This window comes from Anolis sagrei, chromosome 4 (genome assembly GCF_037176765.1).
Source record: "Anolis sagrei isolate rAnoSag1 chromosome 4, rAnoSag1.mat, whole genome shotgun sequence".
Classification (NCBI taxonomy): domain Eukaryota; kingdom Metazoa; phylum Chordata; class Lepidosauria; order Squamata; family Dactyloidae; genus Anolis; species Anolis sagrei.
Window position 1 is genome coordinate 156,905,920 of NC_090024.1, and position 20,983 is coordinate 156,926,902.

The following is a 20,983-nucleotide window of genomic DNA, read 5'->3' on the forward strand; positions in this document are numbered from 1 at the left end:
TGGTGCTGTTAAAATAAAGACACCAGTTACAGAGAACACACAAAGAGCAGGGACAGTTCATGTGCATCACTCTCATTCCACGGGTATTTGGACTTTCTAGAAACTTGTGCGAGAAGAAATCCAATACTTGCAAAAGCGTAGAGGTGCTGATTTCTCTATTAAGGTTGCCAATAAGATTTGCTTAGTTGCCTCCTCTGTACTAGAACACAAAAGCAGCTCATGTTGCATCACACTCTTTTTGCACAGGTGATCTGCCATGAATACAGATGAAGGAGATGGAGCAGAAGGAAGCCTCCTATAGGGTAGCCACACTGTCTTTGGGACAAAAAAGAGCCATTGCTCCTGCTTCTCTTCTTGGGGCAACTGATCTCAATTTTCTTGGGATCAACTTTAGGTATGCTGGCAGGGTTTTACATTCTTTTGATGTTATACAGAATTTCAACTAGGGTGTCCAATACAGATACACTATTTTGGCATGATGTAGGTCAACAATGTTTACAATTAAAATACTTCACAATATACCCATTTTAGGTGGTCACCTGTATGTCATTCTCACACCAGTTCAATCTGTTTACAATAAAAAATAACTTTTCTACTTCTACTTTTTTACTTCTTTGCAATGTCATAGAATCACAGAAGGGACCACATGAGCCATCCAGGCCAACCCCATGCTACACAGGAAAATCACAATCAAAACACCACTGATAGATGGCCTTTCGGCCTGTTTAAAAACCTCCAAACAAGGAGCGTTCACCACACTCCGAGGCAGAGAGTTCCACTGTGGATATTCATACAGAATCTCCTTTTTTTGTAATTTGAACCCATTGCTCAGAGTCCTAGTTTCTAGGGTAATAGAAAACATTTTTCTCTCCTTCAAGCTAAACACACCCACGTCTGTAAGCTACTCCTCATATGGCTCCTTCAGACCTTTAATCATTTTAGTCACCCTCCCCCGGACACACTTCAGCTTGTAACTATCCCTTTTGAATTGTAGTGTTCAGAATTGTAAACTCTATTGCAGGTGAGCTCTGACCAAAATGGAACAGAGGGGCAGTGTGAATTCCCTTGATCTAGACACTATCCTCTTTTTAATGCAGTCCAAAATCCCATTGGCTTTTTTAGCTGCTGCATAACATTGTTAGCTCATGTTCAACCTGTTGTCTACTAAGACTCCAACATCTTTTTCACATGTACTGCTGTTGAGCCAGGCTTCACCCATCCTGTATCTGTGCATTTTGTTCTTTTCTGCCTAAGTGAAGTATCATACACAAAGCCTTCGACAATACATCATACACTTCTCCTTGTTGAAATTCATTTTGCTAGTTTTGGCTCAACTCTCTAATCTGTTGAGGTCATTTTGAATTCTGGTCCTGTTAGCTATCCCTCCCAATTTGGTGTCATCTGCAAACTTGATAAGCATGCCCTCTAAATTTTAATGCATTATTAACAAAGATGTTGAACAATCCTGGGCCTGGGATAGAACCCTGTGGCACTCTACTAGTCACTTCTTTGCAGGATAAAGAGGAACCACTGGTGAGCACCCTTTGGGTTCAGTCACTTTACCATTTACAAATCCATCTAACAGTAGTATTGACTAATCCACATTTTTCTAGTTTGTTTGCAAGAAGATCATGGGGCGGCAGCGGGGGGGGGGGGGGTTGTCAAAGGCCTCACTGAAATCAAATATGCTACATCCACAACATTCCCTGCATTTACCAAGCTTGTAACACTATCAAAAAAAGAGGTAAGATTAGTTTGGCATGACGTGTTTCTGAAAAATCCACATTGACCTTTCGTGATCACAGCATTATTTTCAAAGTGATTGCAGACTGCCTCCTTAATGATTCGCTGCAGAATCTTTCCTGGTATTGATCTCAGGCTGACTGGACGGTAATTGTTTTGGTTCTCTTTTTTCCTGTCTTGAAGATAGGGACAACATGTGCCCTCCTCCCGTCTGCTTGGACTTCTCCTGTTCTCCAAGAGTTCTCCAAGATCATTGCCAGTGATTCCTTCAATACTCTTGGATGTAATTCATCTGGCCCTGGAGCTTTGAATTTATTTAGAGGAGTGAGGTATTCCTTGACTACTTTTTTCTATTTTGGGTTGCATTTCTCCTATAGCCTGGTCCACTCCATTTTATTCAGGTTGAACACTGATTTCTTTTTGGGAGAAGACTGAGGCAAATAAGTTGTTGAACAGTTCTACGTTTTCCCTGTCCCCTGTTAGCATTTCACCATCTTCTCCATGCAGAGGCCATGCTGTTTCCTTGTTCTTCCTTTAATTGTTGATGTAACCAAAGAACCTCTTTTTATTGTTTTTAATCTCTCTGGCAAACCTGAACTCATTTTGTGTTTTAGCCTTTTGTACAATCCAAAGACCCTTATTGCACTGTTGGCATACAAAGTACGCAAGGAATGAGATTAAGAACGATTGAGCACACAAATTGATAAAATTTACTACAGTAAAAACTGCTTAAAATACATGTTGGCTAAAAACATAGATAAAAGACTATAAGAAGTGCCGGCATGTTTCATACCTTACCCCTACATATATTGGTTATTTGTTTGAATTCCTCTAAGTTGAGGAATTCAAAGTTCTGGCATTATTAGGGTGAAATGACAGATATGCCATAGGATTTTAAGAAATTACGAGGAGTTAAGTCATATTCTTGTAAAACAGATTCTCAAAAGCTAGGAAGTACATTGGGAGGCTATATATACTGAAATTAATAATAACAATGGACAAATTATATGTAACACAAGTCATATAGTGAGCAACTGTCCTCCTTGTTTCAAGGTTATGACCACTGTACAGGTAGAAGAGGCATCTCCTTTTCATCTCCAGCTCCTCCTCTCCAATACTCATCTGCCATATATAACAAAATAAAAAAGCAAAGGGAATGGGGAAGATATCTCTTCATGCCAAACAGTACACAGATTTATGATTACTGAAGGTACAAGCATGACCAGATATTTGTATCTATATTACTATACTGTTTCTAGTTGCTATTACTGACCTTGTTTTATTTCCCCATTTGTAGGCAGAATGCCCTAAGATACTTCCAAAAACTTAAGAAGGATAAGACTAGTTCACTGGGGCCATAGAATCTGAAGGTCAAGTCTTAATTTCTCTTTGTGAACATTATCTACAGCTACACTTTAAGGCATCATAAATTCCATCATGTTTCTAAGACCATTCAGGGAATTAAAGAGCAAACAAAAGTACCCCTCCCCCCACCTGCCCAAATCTATGTTTCTATGTGTACTGATTCAACACCCATGTTCATCACCTAAACATTGCATGTTTAATAAATAAATATAACAAAAGCAAGATATGTTGGGACCTCTGAGGGAGAGAGGGAGGGAGAAGTTTAAGAGGGTATAGTTTCTGAGTATGGAAGATAAAGTGTAAGTCTGAGAATATAAGAGAGTAACTATGACAACAGGATATATGAGCATTGTCCTCCACATCTCTGTGAAATATGATATAATGAATGCATCGGGAATCAAAGACTATAATTTGCTGTCTAAGAACAATTGTCTTCGTATATACTCTGGGTACCTCTTGCAAGATTATTCAACCTTTGCTAAAGCTCGCCAGCAGCATGGCAAAGAAAGCACCTGAACAGATACCTTATAAAGACTATTACATTACATTTAGAGGTGATGCCAATGAGGGGAGGGGGGTAATTGGGTACCCAAGATAGATAGATACACACACACACGCATACACACTCACTCTCTCTCTCACACACACATACAGCTTGCCATTTTAACACAAAATATGGAAAGCAGAAAATGCACGGGAATGAGATGAAAAATAATACAAGTGTCAAAAAAGTGCTTCTCACATCGAATTTTTATGGAAAAATCATATAAAAGAATTATGTTGTTTATCTCACTCTACTGATTTCTATCATTACCTGGCTAATCGCATACATCTTGAGTTTGTGTGTATGAGCATTTATGTGTATTGATAGCTGAAAAGCTTGATTTCTTAATACTTTAAGTTGCTAACAACGGTCTATTTTCAATAGACTACTGCTAGCAATTTAAATTATTGTATATTCGAAAGTCACTGAAGGTACCTTCTTTCTACTAATTGATTAAAAAAAACTGCTTCAAAGAAAGATTTTTGCCATTGGTATTTTAATATCATAATATTTTTAGATAGCTTTGTAATTTTCTCATAGTGAATTATTTTTCTGAAAGTGATCATAGGGTGAGACTTGCACACCTCTTCAGCTATGGCACTATATGCATAGAAATACACTGGGATGGACAATATCACTGAGCAGAACTAATATGATTTGTTTAAAGTGGCAGCTTGTATATTTCATTATTCATGAAAGGCAATCACCTCCAAAACTTCCAAGTTAGTAGCATTTTCAAAGGTTCATGAAGATCTCGCACAATAGCCCAACAAGAACAAGAATCGTATTAACCTCAACTCAACGATATGCTCTGGAGTAAAGCAAAAGTTAAAATGTGGACTGTTTTGACCAGAGTTTGTATTGTTTGTTTTATAGACATGAAGCTGCTCAATTGAATCACATTCACCTGAGCCTAGCAGCTTAAAATTCATTCCACACAGCCTGAAGTGCTGACATGGATATGATAAGACAGAAGAGGAGAAACACCACGCTGAAGTAACCTAGCTGAACCACACATGTTCTGACCCTGTTTGTCCTCCCTGGAGCTTTTGTTACCTGGCAAATGCGGCTCGAAAATTGCTCTTGTATCTCCAGATCTTTGCTCTTAGCCATGCAGAAGCCCATTCCTCTCTGGGACTGGCAGTCAGAGACACACGTTCTCTGAAGAAGGCTTCTAAATGAGTGTGCAAGATGAACTTTCACTGAACTGAATTAATTATTAAAGATGCAGATGGAGCTGTCCAAATGATAAGAACAACTCCTGACGTGTCATGATCCAAGCTTTCATTAAATCATTTCAGGCATACTAATGGTTTTCTGCACTCATTACTTATACACACTTTTTTCCATAGATATAATAACCCTGGTGCTCCACAGGCATCGAGTAGAAAAGGAGTTAACTACTCTCCTCCACAGGACCCATCCCGGTTTTCTTCTAAATAATCTAGGAATTGTAAGGTCATTGGAATGGCGGCCAAATGTCTATAAACAAATCTTAAGATAAAGATGCATTTTAATTGATCAGTATTTAGAGTATTTTTTTCAAATGTTTATTTCTTTCATGTTGTTCAAAAAGCAAAGAAGCACAATAATAAATTTACTTTTCAGCACAAGGTTATTATATTTAAGGCTATTAAAATGTGTGATAATAAATGATCCTATTTTTTTAATAATTGAAAAGTGAGTATTGATCTGCATATAAAAATGAAAATTACAAACTATATTTTTCTTGAAAATCTCTATTTCAAAATTTATACATTATCTAAGAATGAAAATAAATGATAAGATCATCTAACAATGCCAGGAATAAATGAAAAAAATGTTTTCCTATCAATAATGTCCTTAAAATATTAGTGATTCTCAACAAGATGCTTATCTAATTGTCTATTAGATGGTGACCATTAATGTTATCTTAGATCACCCAAAAGTACAAACCTAGGTGTAGCTATTCAAAAGGAAATTCTATTCACTTCAAAGGTTAAAACGTACAGATAAGAGAGCAAACTAAGTTAGTTGTTTCCCTGCATTATATCCATTAGAACAGTCTTGTAAACAAGTCCAGAAGGATTACTCTGTTTTATTAACTTGCTTGCATTTGACCAAACAAGATGGACAAGGAGGAAGGGGGTTCCTACCTGCTTGTTATCTTTGGTTAGGGATGAAGAAACAAGTACCTCATTCCCCAAGAACTGCCCCAACCCAACACAACCAGCAAAAACAAAACAAAACAAAACCTGTCACAACTTTTGAAAGTTGACTAGCCAGAACTCACACATTTTGAAATGTTTCATTCTGGTTAGAAGAGTGTACAGTTGGATCTTCACATTTACAAATTTAACTTTTGTGGATTTGATTATTCACAGATTTGATTAATCTAGTCTTTTGTGTACCTCCAACCCCTTAAGTGGAAATCTATGGCCAACTTGCACTGATCATAAAGCTTCCCTAAAGAGGTGTTTTCTCAGGTAAAAAATGTTTTTTAAACCTGGTTTAATCCCCTTTTGGGGGCCCCCTGTGCTTCTAACACCAGTGAATGTGGAGGGTTGACTGCAGTTAAAACACACGCACACACACACACAAAACAAACAAAAAACCCAACAAAATTGTCATTCTGATTTGCTCAGGCTATAAAATTCTGCATGAAAATACATCCAATCATACTATGAATATTATAGCAAAATTCTGGTGTTAGATAAGTTAAGCAACATTCACAGGAGGAGCAACAACTCTTGCAGAAGTAATAAAATTATTGCTTTATTTTTGGAAGGAAGGTAATCCAAAACATGTTGCTGGTAGTGTACACACATTAATATACGTCCCAGCTCTTCTGCAATTTCACTGTTCACATTAAACTGTTCTTGAATCATTACATTTCCTTTCTTTTGGTCAGGACGATTAGAGGGCAAAGCAATCGCTACAGAAGAATTACTCCCAGGAACTGTGCAGTGATTGCTACCTGCTGTTTCATATTTTTTGAAGTTGGGAATACTGCTCCCAAAGGCCTTTCACTTCTCAAACTAAATGATTTGCAGGAGGATAATAATGTCATGGCCAGTAAATAATAGTAGACTCCAACGGTACATGGTCAATATGATTAAATGTCCCTTACCACGAATTCCAGTCTGACCTGGTTACAAGGGAACACCAATATCTACAGCAATGCCCAAGGCTCACACAAAGTGTAATATTATTGAGAAACAGAGGGAGAGGGACTGGATAAACTGAACAAAGGAATGCTTACAGTAAATAATGCTGCAACTTTTGGAGAAAAGAAGAAAAGGAGAAAAAGTAATGAATTGGATTTGACATTAATGTATTTCAACCAATTTATTTCCAGCATAATCCTGGAATTGATAATTGGGAAGGTAGCAGTGAAATTATGAGGTGGTAGAATGGACTGAAATATTTGAGTTCTTACATTTTGGGAAGTACTGTTTGGAAGTAGGTGATATTGATGACCTCGAAGCATACCCTCTCCCCCCCCCCCCCCTATGGAAACACATGCATACAACCTCTCGTCTTCCAATAAAAATGAATAACTCAAGGGAAGAAGCAATGAAATTGAATAAATACAGTTTTTATTTTGAATTGCACCAAAACTGTGAAATAAATAAATAATAAATAACTTCTGCCTTGATATTTTGGGATATAGGACTGCGTGGAAGGGCCCTTAGACCACACTATGGTGGTTTTATTCACATCTTTTGTTACAGAAAGATTTAGTGGTTGAGCCCGAGTGAAACAGCCCAAATGAAGTCTGAAATCCATTATAACAATCTTACCTCAAATTATGGGCAATGGAACTGTGTTGTTTATCACAATCCAGTTTATATTAAACAATAACTGTTGCTTTGTAATTAGTAACAACTCAGAATTCCTTGAAAGACGATCCTTCTCCAAGCCATGCAGAGGGAGGAGAGCTGCATAAACTGACTGTCCCCAACCTACAACTGATGTATATATCACTATGTTATGTGCAAAACATTCTAAAGAGCTTTGCTGTCTTCCATTTCCTTCATTCATCTTTATATCAGTAATGGTACTTAAGGAGACAAAAGGAAGACATCTCTGAATAGATCCTTCTAGGTTTTTGAAAAGGAATAATCTTTTTGCTCTCGAGAGCATACTCCTTGTAGGCACTCCAAGAATGGTGAAGGGGTGGGAGAGGGTTCCTATATAAGGTAGTTTTTTAGCATGATGAAGATTTTTTCCTGAAGACAGATCATTGAGAAGAGTACCATTAAAATAAGTTGCAAAGAGCTCTTATACTGCTATAGCCATAACATTATGCATCAGGAATATTGATGTCTGCATCAATGATTAACCTGAACTGGATTTATTCAATCTAATCAAGATAGATTTAATAACCAGATTTGGGGGAATTGCTTAAAAGTTCAGTGTAACATTTTCTCAGGTTCATTCTGTATTTTTTAGAGAAGTAATAAAATATTCAACTTATTCTTCTTAGTTCTTTCTCTGAAACTGAAGTTGAAAGCATGTGAGTTTTGATCCAGATTATCAAAATCAGAATTATGGCAATGAAAGGCTCCCCATGAGAGCACACTGCACCTTACTAAAAGTGACCCTTGATGAGTGAGTGAAGGTGAGAGTTGTTCTTCTTTTGTTATTTTGGAAATCATATATAAGTCTTGAGCATGGAACAGTAAGATATAAACCGACGAAATAAATTATCCACTATTAACTCATGTACCTACAGGACCAGAACCCATTGTTTGACCTACTCATAGAACAAAAAAAATCTTGTCCTTCAGGTGATTCTATGACTTGCTTGCAATGAAATCTACCATAAAGCTGTCCTTTAGGACACAGCAAATTCTAGGGATTTTATAGGTTGTCCAGCATTACTCTATGATCACTTCCAACAGGAATTGTTAATTTCAACAGAGCTCACTATTACCCATCGTTTCCTGTCTCCATAGTAAGTTTCAGGAATGTAACCCCCATAGATAAGGGTGGTATACTGTACAAAGAAAATGATAAGTTTATATTCTAACAGCGCGGAAACCATTAAAAAATACAAAATCTCCAAAGCATTATCTCGCCAGTGAACATGATTTTGTGTGAGTTATCACAAATATTTATTATTCATGTATGACTATAACTGCATGACTGAATTACCCAAGTTAAAAGAGTGGTCAGATGTGTAATCAATTTACCTGTGTATTTTACTTCAAAGGGGAGCGCTGACTTGAGGTCAAAATTCACTCTGTCATTCATTCATTAACAAGAAAGATTTCTAGTGGAAAATATCTTTCCAAATATTTTTGGTGAAATACATTACGATAAACGGGGGTGAGGGTGGAGGCAGGCAGGTAGAAACTAAAGATATAAATTCTTACCAGAATAATGAAGGTAACAGGCCCAATAAAGGTCCAGATAAAATAATTGTCAACCTTGAGCCAGCAACTGTGAAGAAAAAGAAAAGAAACTTTACATAAACATCAGTCTAAATTGTATTCGAGAACCTCTTCACATGGCCACATAACTATTTCATCTCCCTATAGTTAGTTTAAATAGAAATCCAGTCTGAAACTAGCTATGGCGGTATCTCTTAGTGCAACATATCCATTTTTTTTTTGGAGAAAGTGAGGGGGAGGGGGAGAGGTAAGTATGAATGTTCATTCTTCAGCAATAAGGAAAGGATTGTGTCTCTCTGTGTGGGCTACATGGCTTAAAAGTAAACACATTTTGGGGTCAGAAGAGTCTTCCAAACATACAATCACAATAAATGAGAAGTAAAAGCCTGTGTCCGATTTCTACCATGGTTATTTATTGGTTCGGTTTATATTCTTCCTTTCTCCCCAAAGTGGCTTATGATACAGGTCAAAACAAAATGGCTAAAACAAGAGGTCCAAAAGCCACTAAATTAATAAAGCAATTAAAACATTGAACCAATAGGATGTCTGTTCTAACCATTCCTGGGAATTAATGAGAAGGCCAAATGGGTGGTGATAAAGATCATGGATGCTAATAAGCTTTGCTGTGAGTGCTACTCAAGATGAGGGCTCTGGATCAGTGGTGATTCCTGAGCAATCAACTGATGGACTGTGGTTAATTTCCAGGAAAGAAAGAAAGCATTTGGATCTTCACACATTATGACTTATAGATAAGTCAAAAACAAATGCTGTCTGAACAAATCTTGACAAGAAAACCCCATGATAATTTCACTTTAGCAATGTCATAAACCAGAACAACTTGAAGGCACACAACAAGGCGTGGAATTGCAATGTACACATTATGCTTTTCAGCAGAAGAGAACATTATCAATAAAATACTCCAAGAATGGGCAACTTGGAAATCACTGAACAGATTCAGAAGTGGTGTCTTGGCCTTCAACTCCCAGAAATCCAAACAGCTGGTAAACTGGCTGGGATTTCTGGGAGTTGAATGGTCAAAACACCTGGGGACTCACAGGTTGAGAATTACTGATCTAGAAGAATCCTCCACCTTGTGTGACTGTGGAACAGAACAAACAACTCGGCATCTGTATGCTTGCCCACAACGCCCTGCCTCGTGTACCAAGGGAGAACTGTTTAAAGCTACAGACAATGAGGTCGCTGTTGCCTGTTTTTGGTCTAAAATTTTTTAGCTACTTGTGTTTCCTCTATTTTATCAGAACTATTGATCTAGAAGAATCCTCTACCTTGTGTGACTGTGGAACAGAACAAACAACTCGGCATCTGTATGCTTGCCCACAACGCCCTGCCTTGTGTTCCGAGGGAGAACTGTTTAAAGCTACAGACAATGAGGTTGCTGTTGCCTGTTTTTGGTCTAAAATTATTTAGCTACTTGTGTTTCCTCTATTTTATCAGTTTTACACTTATTTATTTATGCAATGCTTTTGACATTAAATAAATCAATAAAATGATTCAGTCTCCAAAATGAAGCAGTGGTTAGGGGAAAAAGGGAATGGTATTAAATTAAGGTAAGTGCCAACTTATCAGGGCTCCCTTCACTTACCAATTCTCTTTTCATGTATCATAGCTCCCTGCTGAATCACTTTTATTTGTCTTTCATCAACAGCAAAATCAAGTGGCTTTCTTGTATTCAACAGTATCTGCCCATACTAGAGCTAATTTCATCAAAGGATAAAATAAGCACTACTGGAAGGCACGTTATATGCCTCCAGCAACACAAATCCTCAGAAATATTATGTGCCTACCTTCTGTCACTTTCTAAAAATATTTTCTAAATAAAAGACAGTAGCTAGTTTTAATTCTTTCATTTTACTGATAAGGTATTATCAAAGCAAAACATCCAGTCTGAAATTCCAAACTATTATAATCTAGGAAGAAAGCTAGCAAGAAGACCAGCTGAATTAACTTGTCTAATGAGACAGTGATTTACCAGAACCGAGGGGGTTGGGCGAAGTCGAGCTAGTCCGCACTAGGGTATAAATGCAGAAAATCACAAATCCTTATCTGTGCACAGTCCTGCCATTCTCTTAGTAATAAAGATTTCAGAAGCCATTTTAATCAAACGTGTGCTCTTTGACAGCTTTTTAAAAAATTACTTGAAACATTCAATTCTCTAAAAATTACTTACGCGTTTTCTGATCCATAACTGGTATAGTCAATAGCTGCCGAGACACCAACCACAGTGGCGGGGAAGAGGTAACCAGCAACATAGTAGTACTTTTTCCTAGAATATTCACTTTCAAATACTTCTACTAACATGAGATAGAGCTGCACCCCTTCTAGGCACATCCAGGCAAAGGCTGCCAGGAAGAAAAAGTGTAAGAGGCCTGCAAATATTGGGCATGCAATCTGCAAAAAACAGAAATAATAACATTCAAATGGCAATCATATTAACTCCAAAGTACGAAATAATTTGGATCTAACAGTAACGGCTCAGAGTGTATATGCACAGTCCAAACCTCCAAAAAACAAAAGAAAAGAAAACCTTGTTCAAAAACAGAACTTCATATTAAGAATTGTAGGACCTGGAATATGTTTCCAGTAACTGCACCTTCTATCTGTTGCACTCAGTGAGTTGAGATATGGAAAACATGAGCCCATTAGCATTCTTCAGTGCTATGTAGCTGTGTGGAAAATAGTCCATTAATTTTGGTAGGGAAATGCTAACACTCTGTAAGGCTTATATTGCAGATGATTTGGTACAGAAAGATAAGAGGCATTGCTACTAGATGTATTATTTATAACTTCTGTTGAAAATTCTTTTGCCACTGTCAGAATATTCTATTTCCTTTAATATCAAATATCGTTGTTTCTCTCCTTTAGGAGATTGCTGTCATATCAATAGTCAAGTTACATTCTCTCCTCTGTAGCTGAAGTGTTGAATGAAATCCTACCAACTGACTCAATTCTGAGGACTGCTTATTTTAGAAAACCATGGATTCTGTCTCATGCCTTCAGAAGTAGAAAAACCTTAATCTGAAATGAGAAGTGAACATGTAGAAAGAAAAGAATTCCAAAGCCCTCCCCCATAAAATGTATTGGATTTCAGTGTATTGTTATGTTACATCAGTAAAGGAGCCATCTACAGAACAACAGAAAGATGCAATGGAAAGATGCAACTCCCCCATATACTCATGTATAAGTCTAGAAACTGTAGTTAAAAATCAACCTCAGAAACATGGGTTGATTTCCACATGGCTCAATGTGAGCACTGTACCTTAAGTTTTCTTTTAAAAAGGGAACCACCCTTTTCTCTGAGTAGAGTGGTAAAATGCAAGAGCTTAGCCCATCCTCAGAGAACCTCGCAGTGTTTGTTACTTGTAACTGTAAAATCCCCCCCCCCCCCCACTGCTAGTTAAGGAACACACAGGGCAAACCACATGTAAATAATGTGTTGCAAAATAAAAACATTAATAATGTTCTTGTTTTCAACAGGAAAGGGAATCTTGATATGTTCAAGCACCCTTATGAACATGATTATAAACTTCCATCAGATCCCCCCCCCCTTTTTTTTCCTCGACAGCAGCAATAGTTAAAAGAAAGTTATGTTTAGTGTAAAGAAAACAACAAAATACAAAATGTTTCTACAAAAGTATTCTGCTTTTGAGGACTAGATCAAATTCTTGTCGCTTATTAGTGTAATGGCTGTGGACAACTTGTTCAGTTAAACAGGTTGTATTTCTTGTACTATTCACAGGATTGTTACAAAAGCACTGGCCACTGGTATCTTACTTTTCATAAAACTGTTTCCTTTAAAAATATCCTTTTGAGAAAGAGTTGTGATATATCTGCATCTAAACTATACTACAGTAAATTCGTCTTTTGTGATAAATAAAAATAACTGGGCCAAAATATTTTTTTATAATTAACCTGGCTGTTACATATTTCTCTTCATAAAGGGAAAGCCTAGTTTTCCTTCATTTTAAAGGGAAACACTGGATGGAGGAAATGATTGCATGGAAATGCAGAAAATTGAGAATGATGTTTGGAGGAGAGGAGTTAGGGAAAGATCCAAACATGTGTTAAATGCAGAGACTTACCGTATATTCTGTTTTATCGATGCCTATTAGAAAAATAAATTCTGCAATGAGGAGGTTTATGCAAAGGTTCTTGTGAATGGTGTTTCGATCACTTTGAAGGCCACGGAAGAAACAGAAAGTGAAGATGCAAATTGCCAGGCAGACGAGGGAAATGACAATCCCCACCCAGGTGATGACAGTGAGGAGTAACCCATGCATTCCATTTTTGTACTGGAAATGATGAAGAGTGAAGAAAATTAGCATCATCAATTATAACAGAAACTCAAATCTCAGCATCACAGCAAGTATCTAGAAAATGCTATTTTATTTAATGGGTGACTTACAAGCCTAGCTTGCCTAAAGGAGGGGAAAAGTCACAATATGAGTAAAGTTAATTGACAATATAGAGTTGAACATTTGCTGCTTTCCATTATATGCAGCATTATATTTATTGGGAACATTGGTTCTCAAAATCTGTTGTTATAGCTTGGACTTCAACTCTCAGAAACACCACACAGGTTGGACAATGGCCAAAAATTCTCAGCAAGTCCAAAACATCTGGAAACCCAAAATTTGAGAAACACAGATTTAGAATATAGGACAGATGCTGCTACATATTATAAACACTCTTTATAAAATAAAAAGGAAATGTAACAACAGCACAATTCTTCAGGAACTCAGTTAAAACAGAATAATTTCTCAGGCTCTTGAATAAATGTCATGACCAATTAAGGTGGCTCTGGTATATCCTTTACTTTTATTTTCTATGTTTCTTTACCATAATTGTTTATAGATTTTTTTAATTAAATGCTTATAGTTGGTACATTAAAGGCTTATAGTTCTTTGATTTTGCACATATTTATAAAGGAAATAAATTTTGTTTGTCAAATATCATGGTAAACTGTGTGAACTGAACAGAAAGTCAATGACTGCTATTTAGATACATATACTATATATTCAAAGTATCATGCAATTTTTTTCTTGATGGTGCGGAAAATCAAGGGTAAACTCTAAGATCAAATGTTATGTTTTTGTATTTCGTCCTGCCTATAGTGTAAATCAATTTTAAATCTCTTATATGGTTCAACCACATGATAGCCTCAAAAATGATATCATGATATATATGTACAACAGATATATAAGAGAAGACTGTAATTCATTACTGATGATGATGATGATGATTATTATTTGGCTCTTGATACCATCAGTAATGCGGAGCAGATGCTACATTTCCTTTGTAATCATGCATCCAAAGGGTACATCTCCACTGCAGAATTAATGCCGCTTGACACCACTTTAACAGTCATGGTTCAATGCTATGGAATCATGGAAGTTGTAGTGTTGCATGGTCTTAGCCCTCGGTACCAAATATTTTACAGCATTGAGCTATGGCAGTTAAAGTTGATTTCTACTTTTTAAAAATACAGTCCGATTATAAATATGGTAGGGATGCAGAAAACTTATTTCACCTGAGCCATCTTGTTTTAACTGTATTCATATTAGACAGATACAAAATTCTGTGAGAGCCTACATCATAACCAAGACGAGAAAGATCTAGGTTCATGGAATTAAATACAGAAGGAAATACTGTTGCATATTTGATAGTAAGGACAAGCATACTAGCTCTGGTCTTTTCTCATTTTCATCATGTTGTCTAATGGCACTTTTTTATATCCATATTTCTCCATGAAATATGTGGCTCTGATTTACTGTTGTTTTACATTGAACAGGGAGTCTGCACCACAGACAAAAGGTTTTTTTGCGATAGAAGTTTACTAATACGTGGAGTATGATAAGAACAATGGCAGAGGTTGGGCAAAGTAGTGTACATGTTCTCATCCTATCATCCCCAACCCAGTGCTGAATACAATAATAGAATGCCTGGATAAGGCTGGTGAAAGGAAACCGCCTTCTCATTTCCCTTAATGAGAAATTCAACATAAATATAATAGGCTGAGACATTTACTATTTTTCTTCCTCCATTTTAAATCTGATGAAATTAATTGTCCAGAAATATTCGGAAATAACTACTGGCTGTGTAGACAGCTGGAAACTCAGAAGGCTTGACAATATTGTTTGCCTACTCATAAAAGCCAACATTACTCACCACAATTCCCCTATGGGCCATGAGGATTGCAAAATTGGTTAGATGGCTACATGCACATGTGGTATGTGTTTTATTTGTATCAATCAATTTGCAGCCTTGTGTTGACCAATATCCCATCATAGTTCGTTCCGAGTAGTTCCAGAAGGAACAATTGGCATTGAAATAATTGTTGGGCTATGAGATAGGAGAATAAAGGAAAATCACAATTAAACACACAAATATGCTATGATGTAGTGTCAATGAAATAGTCCAAATTTTGCACATATTGAGGTCTGAAGTTTTAAAGCACTAGTCAAAGGTTATATACACAAAATCCCTTAAAGTCTTTTCTTATCAGCACTTAGAATGACCCAGCACAGGAACATGGTTTTCTCACTGGAAAATTATAATGGCTAAGTGTGCTATCTAGTCTAAAAGTGGAATTCACAGAATAAAATACACTAAAGCACAGTTCACAGAACTACAGATTTAATTGTATTTAATTATAGTGTTCCACTTCTAGGGTTCCCCCTCCTCTCCAAAGACGTTCTTGATTAATTTAGTCTATTTCCCATTCTCAATTCTGAGCAGTTTTAAAGAACCCTAAGAGGCAAGACGACATCTAAAACCAAATTAAATTTAGCTGGAAAAAAATCACTTTTATTTTCAGATCATTAAAATAGGTGAAGGGGACATCTCAATCTGAGGAATAAGAAGCACACTGGCACAAATAAGAAAGTCCCAAGGAAGCACCTGAAGGCAGTCAGACCGAGCGTGAAGCTGATTCACAGAAAATGATTCCTGTTTTGACTAAAATATACTTGAATGCTTAGTAAATGGGCTCTGGAAGACAATATGGAATTAGGGCAAAATGTTCTAAGTGCCATTTAAATTTTGCTACATTAAGCAGGCAAATTGTAAAAGGTTCTATTTTCTGCCCTGCTGCTAAGGTAAGAGTTAATTTTCACTTAGGAACAAATTAGAGCCATTTACATTTTCATGTTGATTACTGAATTAGCTTTCATTAAGAATACACTTAAGTTCTAATAATCACTGAACCAGGCTCATTTAATTTTATGTTCATAGACTTAAATAAACCTGTGCTTCTTAGTCCAACATAAAATTCAAATTGGATGATTCTCCCCACCCTTTCTTCGTTCCTCACTCTTGCTGGTTTTATGACCTTCCCATTAATTCATTATCATAACTCACATCAAGGTGCGCCAATGTAAAGAGAACTGGATCGGTCAAGAAGACACGACTGGACTCCTTGTTGATGGAAGCAGCAATGACATCAGAATTCACAGCAATAGTACTGTTCCGGCCAGCAAACTCGCCTCCCAGTTTGATGGTTGCATTTTCGGTACTGAGGAACCGGCCTAAGCTTTTGTAAATGATGAAAACCAGCTTAGCTAAACCTGCAAAAAAGAAAGCTCCTGTTATACTGACTTGAAAGAACACAATATATGTTCAATAGTATATCTCGTCCTCATCTCCCTAACTGTAATATAAAACTCTCACACAGGCGAATCAATTCCAAGCAAAAAGGCTAGTCAAACGGTTTATGTACAAATGAAAGCCACCAATGAGCTATTTTTAATATTGCTGAGAGTGTATTTGTATATCAAACTGGAAAAGTTAAGTTGTGAGGGCTGAAAATACATGGTTTGCAAAAGACATACCATTTCTGCTGTGTTGTTTCACAGTGCCTGAAGAGAGCTGTATTGAATTGCCTCCCGCATTGCCCTGAGGAAATTTCAAGTCCTCTACCTGCCCTTCTGTACTGAGCACTGCAACCTCCAAAACTAAATAGATCAAAAGGAAAAAAGGGGAAAAAAGATTGTTATGGTTAGATTTGTTTGGAGTTTTGTTTTGGAAAGACTTCCTATTTGGCTGCTTCTTTCTGCTTGTACACAGCAGATGCATACTGGTATATTTCAACAACATGGAGTCATTTTTTTTCTTTAAATTTTAATCGAAGTGAGTGCAGATGTCACAAAAGTAAAAGTACTTTGGTTCAGAGAACATGACACTGAACCTGGTTTTAATGTGAGCCTAAAAGATATCACTTTAGACATCTCAAGAGTTCTTACTTCAGAGAAATGTCTGCCATTTGGAAAGCAAAGCAATGGTACTGTATGGATTTTTATGGTTTCTGTCCTGCTTCTTGTGGCTAATTTAAGCCAAAATCTGAATTATTCAGCTGTAGAACTTTGCTGGTTACCTTTTGCTGATCAGCCTCACTTGTATGATGATGATTATTATTTTATAATTATTATTGGCTGGAATCATTGGGTTGTTGTAGGCTTTTCGGGCTGTATGATCATGTTCTAGAAGCATTATCTCCTGACATTTCACCTGCATCTATGGCAGGCATCCTCACAACCTCTGAGGATGCCTGCCATAGATGTAGACAAAATGTCAGGAGAGAATGCTTCTAGAACATGACCATACAGTCTGAAAAGCCTACAACAACCAATTATTATTATTATTAATTTATTTCATTTACATCCCAACATTCCCCAAATACTTAGAATCCCAATGGCTTAAAAAAGTTAAAAGGAAAAAAGCCTTAGTCAGTCAAAAATAAACATAAAAACACAATTAATTTGTCCATAAAATTAAAGCCAATTAAAACAAACCCATTAAAAACAGGAAGAAATATCAACAAAACAGCATAACATTAAAAGCTAATGTATCTATTAATAACCTAACACGGCTAATGTAGCTCACAGAGTTGTGAGGAGGAAAACAGGAGGAAATACAGTAGGCTGCTTCAGAGATTGATGGCAGATAAATGAAATAAAAAAGGGAGGTAAACCTAAAAGAGTTACATGTGGTGTTTGGCTATGATAATAATGGAATTTACCACTAGTATCTTTTCAGGAGTGTTACGTTCACTGTCTTTTGGTTAAGTTCAAATTTGTATGTCATAGTATTATGGGATTTCTGAAACCTTTTGGCAAGTAAAGTCAACCACATCCCACTTTCCAGATGTTATTTTTTTTAAAAGAAAAGTGGGCGAACTATTCTACTTGAGCTTGTATTCTATGCAGTTTTGCTGTTTGACATTATTCTGTTTTGTTGTTGCCGTAACTTTATTCTCCCTGAGATGAAGCTGAAGATTGGTTGTGCTATTTACCACTGCTCTTCAGTAATATGATGTTGGGGCATGTCTTGAGTGTGCAAACTCACCCCAGATGGAAAGCTGACTGCCCCCACAGTGCACAGTTACTTCCATTGAGTATTGTAGTAAGGATACTCTGCAGTTCTACTACTACTACTACTACTACTACTACTGTTTCCTAAATTTCATAATGTGAGCAAACTGATGAAGTTATGAATAAATGACTTCATACAGCACAATTATAGCAGTTTTAAAACAATTTAATTGCCATGGTTTCTCCTTTGGAGTCCTAGGATTTGTAACTTCTTTAATTTAATTTACTGAGACATTACAACTCTGTGGCAGAGAATTCCCTTTCTATTTAATTGAAAATCCCAAGATTCCACAGGATCTAACCATGGCAATTAATATTATATTAAAACACTGAAATGGTGCAGTATGGATATATCCCTAATGTAACATAGATAAACTTTAATCAAGTTATATTTTATATAGTGTTAATAAATTACAAAAATCTAAGGATGTGGAACAAGCTTCTTAAGCATGTTTTCCTTGCACAAATAAATATAGTTAACTCCCCCCCCCCCCACACACACACTATTTTTAGCTCCAAATAAAATTTGCCCTGAAAGGAAGAGCAATTACGAACAAACAAGAGACTAGAATGAACTTTGCTTGTTTTAATGTAAGCGGCTTTGAGTCTCCTTGGGGAGAGAAAAAGTGGGGTATAGTTTAAGTTCACCTTATTATGGTCAATGACCAGCTCGAGAGAAGAGGGACACTGTCCTGCACAAACACATCAAGTTTAAGGGTCAAGGATTTAAAACTTCAAAACTTTAAAATAAATGGGGTACAAATAAACATAATAGTAAACTTGATAAAACAAAAGAATTCTGAACCTAGGATATTTGTACACCAGCAATATTAATAATAATCATCATCATCTTTATTTATATCCCACCCATCCCCCTCCAATAGGACTTGGGGCAGCTTACTGTCCATCCAGTAAGTTGATGGCTTACTGTACCCTGGGCAACGTCCTTGCAGACGGCCAGCTCTCTCACACCAGAAGTGACTTGCAGTTTCTCAAGTCGCTCCTGATAGGAAAAAGGAAACTGTTCATCAAAGCGAGCTCACTGTCCATCCAGACAAAAATCTGTTTCTAGTTACATGTCCTTTATTTCAGCAGTACAATTTAGATTGGGGAAAATTGTGTTGTTGATACTTTTATTAGAGAATAATAATAAATAACTTGCTATCTGCTGCAAATCATCCAGAAATTTACCATTGGCCTAGATTTAGGTTTTACTCATCCTGATATAAGGAACACATTAAAGAGATAAACAAATCTGTATACATTTTAAATGGACATTAGTAGATATTCATTACACTTCTTATATTTAGCTCATGCTTATACAAACGTAGACATTCAACTGGAAGCTCAGAAATGGAAAACGGAAAAGACAGAATGCATAGCTAATTGGTATTAAAATTGAGATAGCATTTTTCCCAGAAAGTTCTACAAATAGGCATATTTTAATTTTAAAGGCCTCTGACAAAGAAACACCTTTTTATAAAGTCTTTTTATAGCTGCCCAGCTCCCAGTTTTCCTCCTTTGTACAGTTGGAAGTTTATTTAGGAAAATCTGCTTTAGGAGGATGGTGATAGCGGGCTGGAGAAATACAGACTTTTGGTATCACATTGCAGCAGCAAGTCTGCAGTAAACAATGCTATAAAGCTTGAAGTAGAAAAGCAAGATTTTACTCTAGCCAGTTCTATTGCAGCTGCGTGGAAAGCAAACAGCAGCTGCCTCTAGAATCCCTCACTAAACATGTATCAACTGCAAAACTGAAATAAAAAGAGAAAGTGGATATGCCTTTCTTACCAGCCACCCCTAGCATGTTAAAAAGCATATCAGAAGTACAGGATGGCGAAAGAAATTTTAAAAAACCAACTCTGGAATAAGCTTTCCAAGTAGTCTGCAGTAGGATACAAATGTTTCTTTATTTTTTACTTAAGGAAGGCTTTCCTGATCTGGTTGTTTCATTTTACATGTGCAAATAACTAGTTTGGATAAAAATTTTGCTAAAATTGGCTCAAATCCTATTTCTCTTTTGTGGTAAAATGATCTATTCCTATTCTTTCCATGTCATTTCTGCCTCTCATACCAAATTTCCATTAATGAAGTCATGTCCAGAACACATCTACTTTGTTAACTGAGGTATATCTAAATAGGGCTGTCGAGTCTTACAGATTAACATTTGCACCACATGATCATTTATTGGTGATACGCTTAGAAATCAATCAGTTCAACTACAAAGTCATCCCTATCAAGCAAAGACAGGCGGCATGCAGGAGGAGGCTTCCATGTATGCTGGATGCAATCTAGTACCATATGCAGTAAAAAGGTTTTTGCAAACCAGATGTCTTCCTGCATCAAAGTCACACATGCACTTACTGTGCGTCGATATCCCCAATTTAAGTAAGACCAAACTCCAATGATTGGCACAATCGAAGTTAATGTCACCAATCACCCATTTGGAAATATGTGTTTGTTATAACCCATGTTGGATGAGTTCAACAATCAGTAGCTTCCTTCTTAGGACGTGTAGTAAATTACACTTTTTACTAGACAGTGAGATCTACTGATGTAGAGACATT

At 36.7% G+C, this 20,983-nt stretch overlaps 1 protein-coding gene across 22 annotated transcripts in view; it reads right to left on the minus strand.

Moving 5' to 3' along the window:
• ADGRL2 (adhesion G protein-coupled receptor L2) overlaps positions 1-20,983 on the minus strand; it is a 252,039-nt gene that overhangs the window by 19,802 nt on the left and 211,254 nt on the right. For all 22 annotated transcript variants that reach the window (XM_060773818.2, XM_060773800.2, XM_060773802.2 and 19 more), the window contains 6 exons: positions 16,878-17,000; positions 16,408-16,613; positions 15,217-15,390; positions 13,131-13,340; positions 11,219-11,439; positions 9,013-9,079 (listed from right to left, as the gene is read on the minus strand). In XM_060773818.2, coding sequence (XP_060629801.2) covers positions 9,013-9,079; positions 11,219-11,439; positions 13,131-13,340; positions 15,217-15,390; positions 16,408-16,613; positions 16,878-17,000 — 1,001 coding nt within the window. The remainder of the gene's footprint in view (positions 1-9,012; positions 9,080-11,218; positions 11,440-13,130; positions 13,341-15,216; positions 15,391-16,407; positions 16,614-16,877; positions 17,001-20,983) is intronic.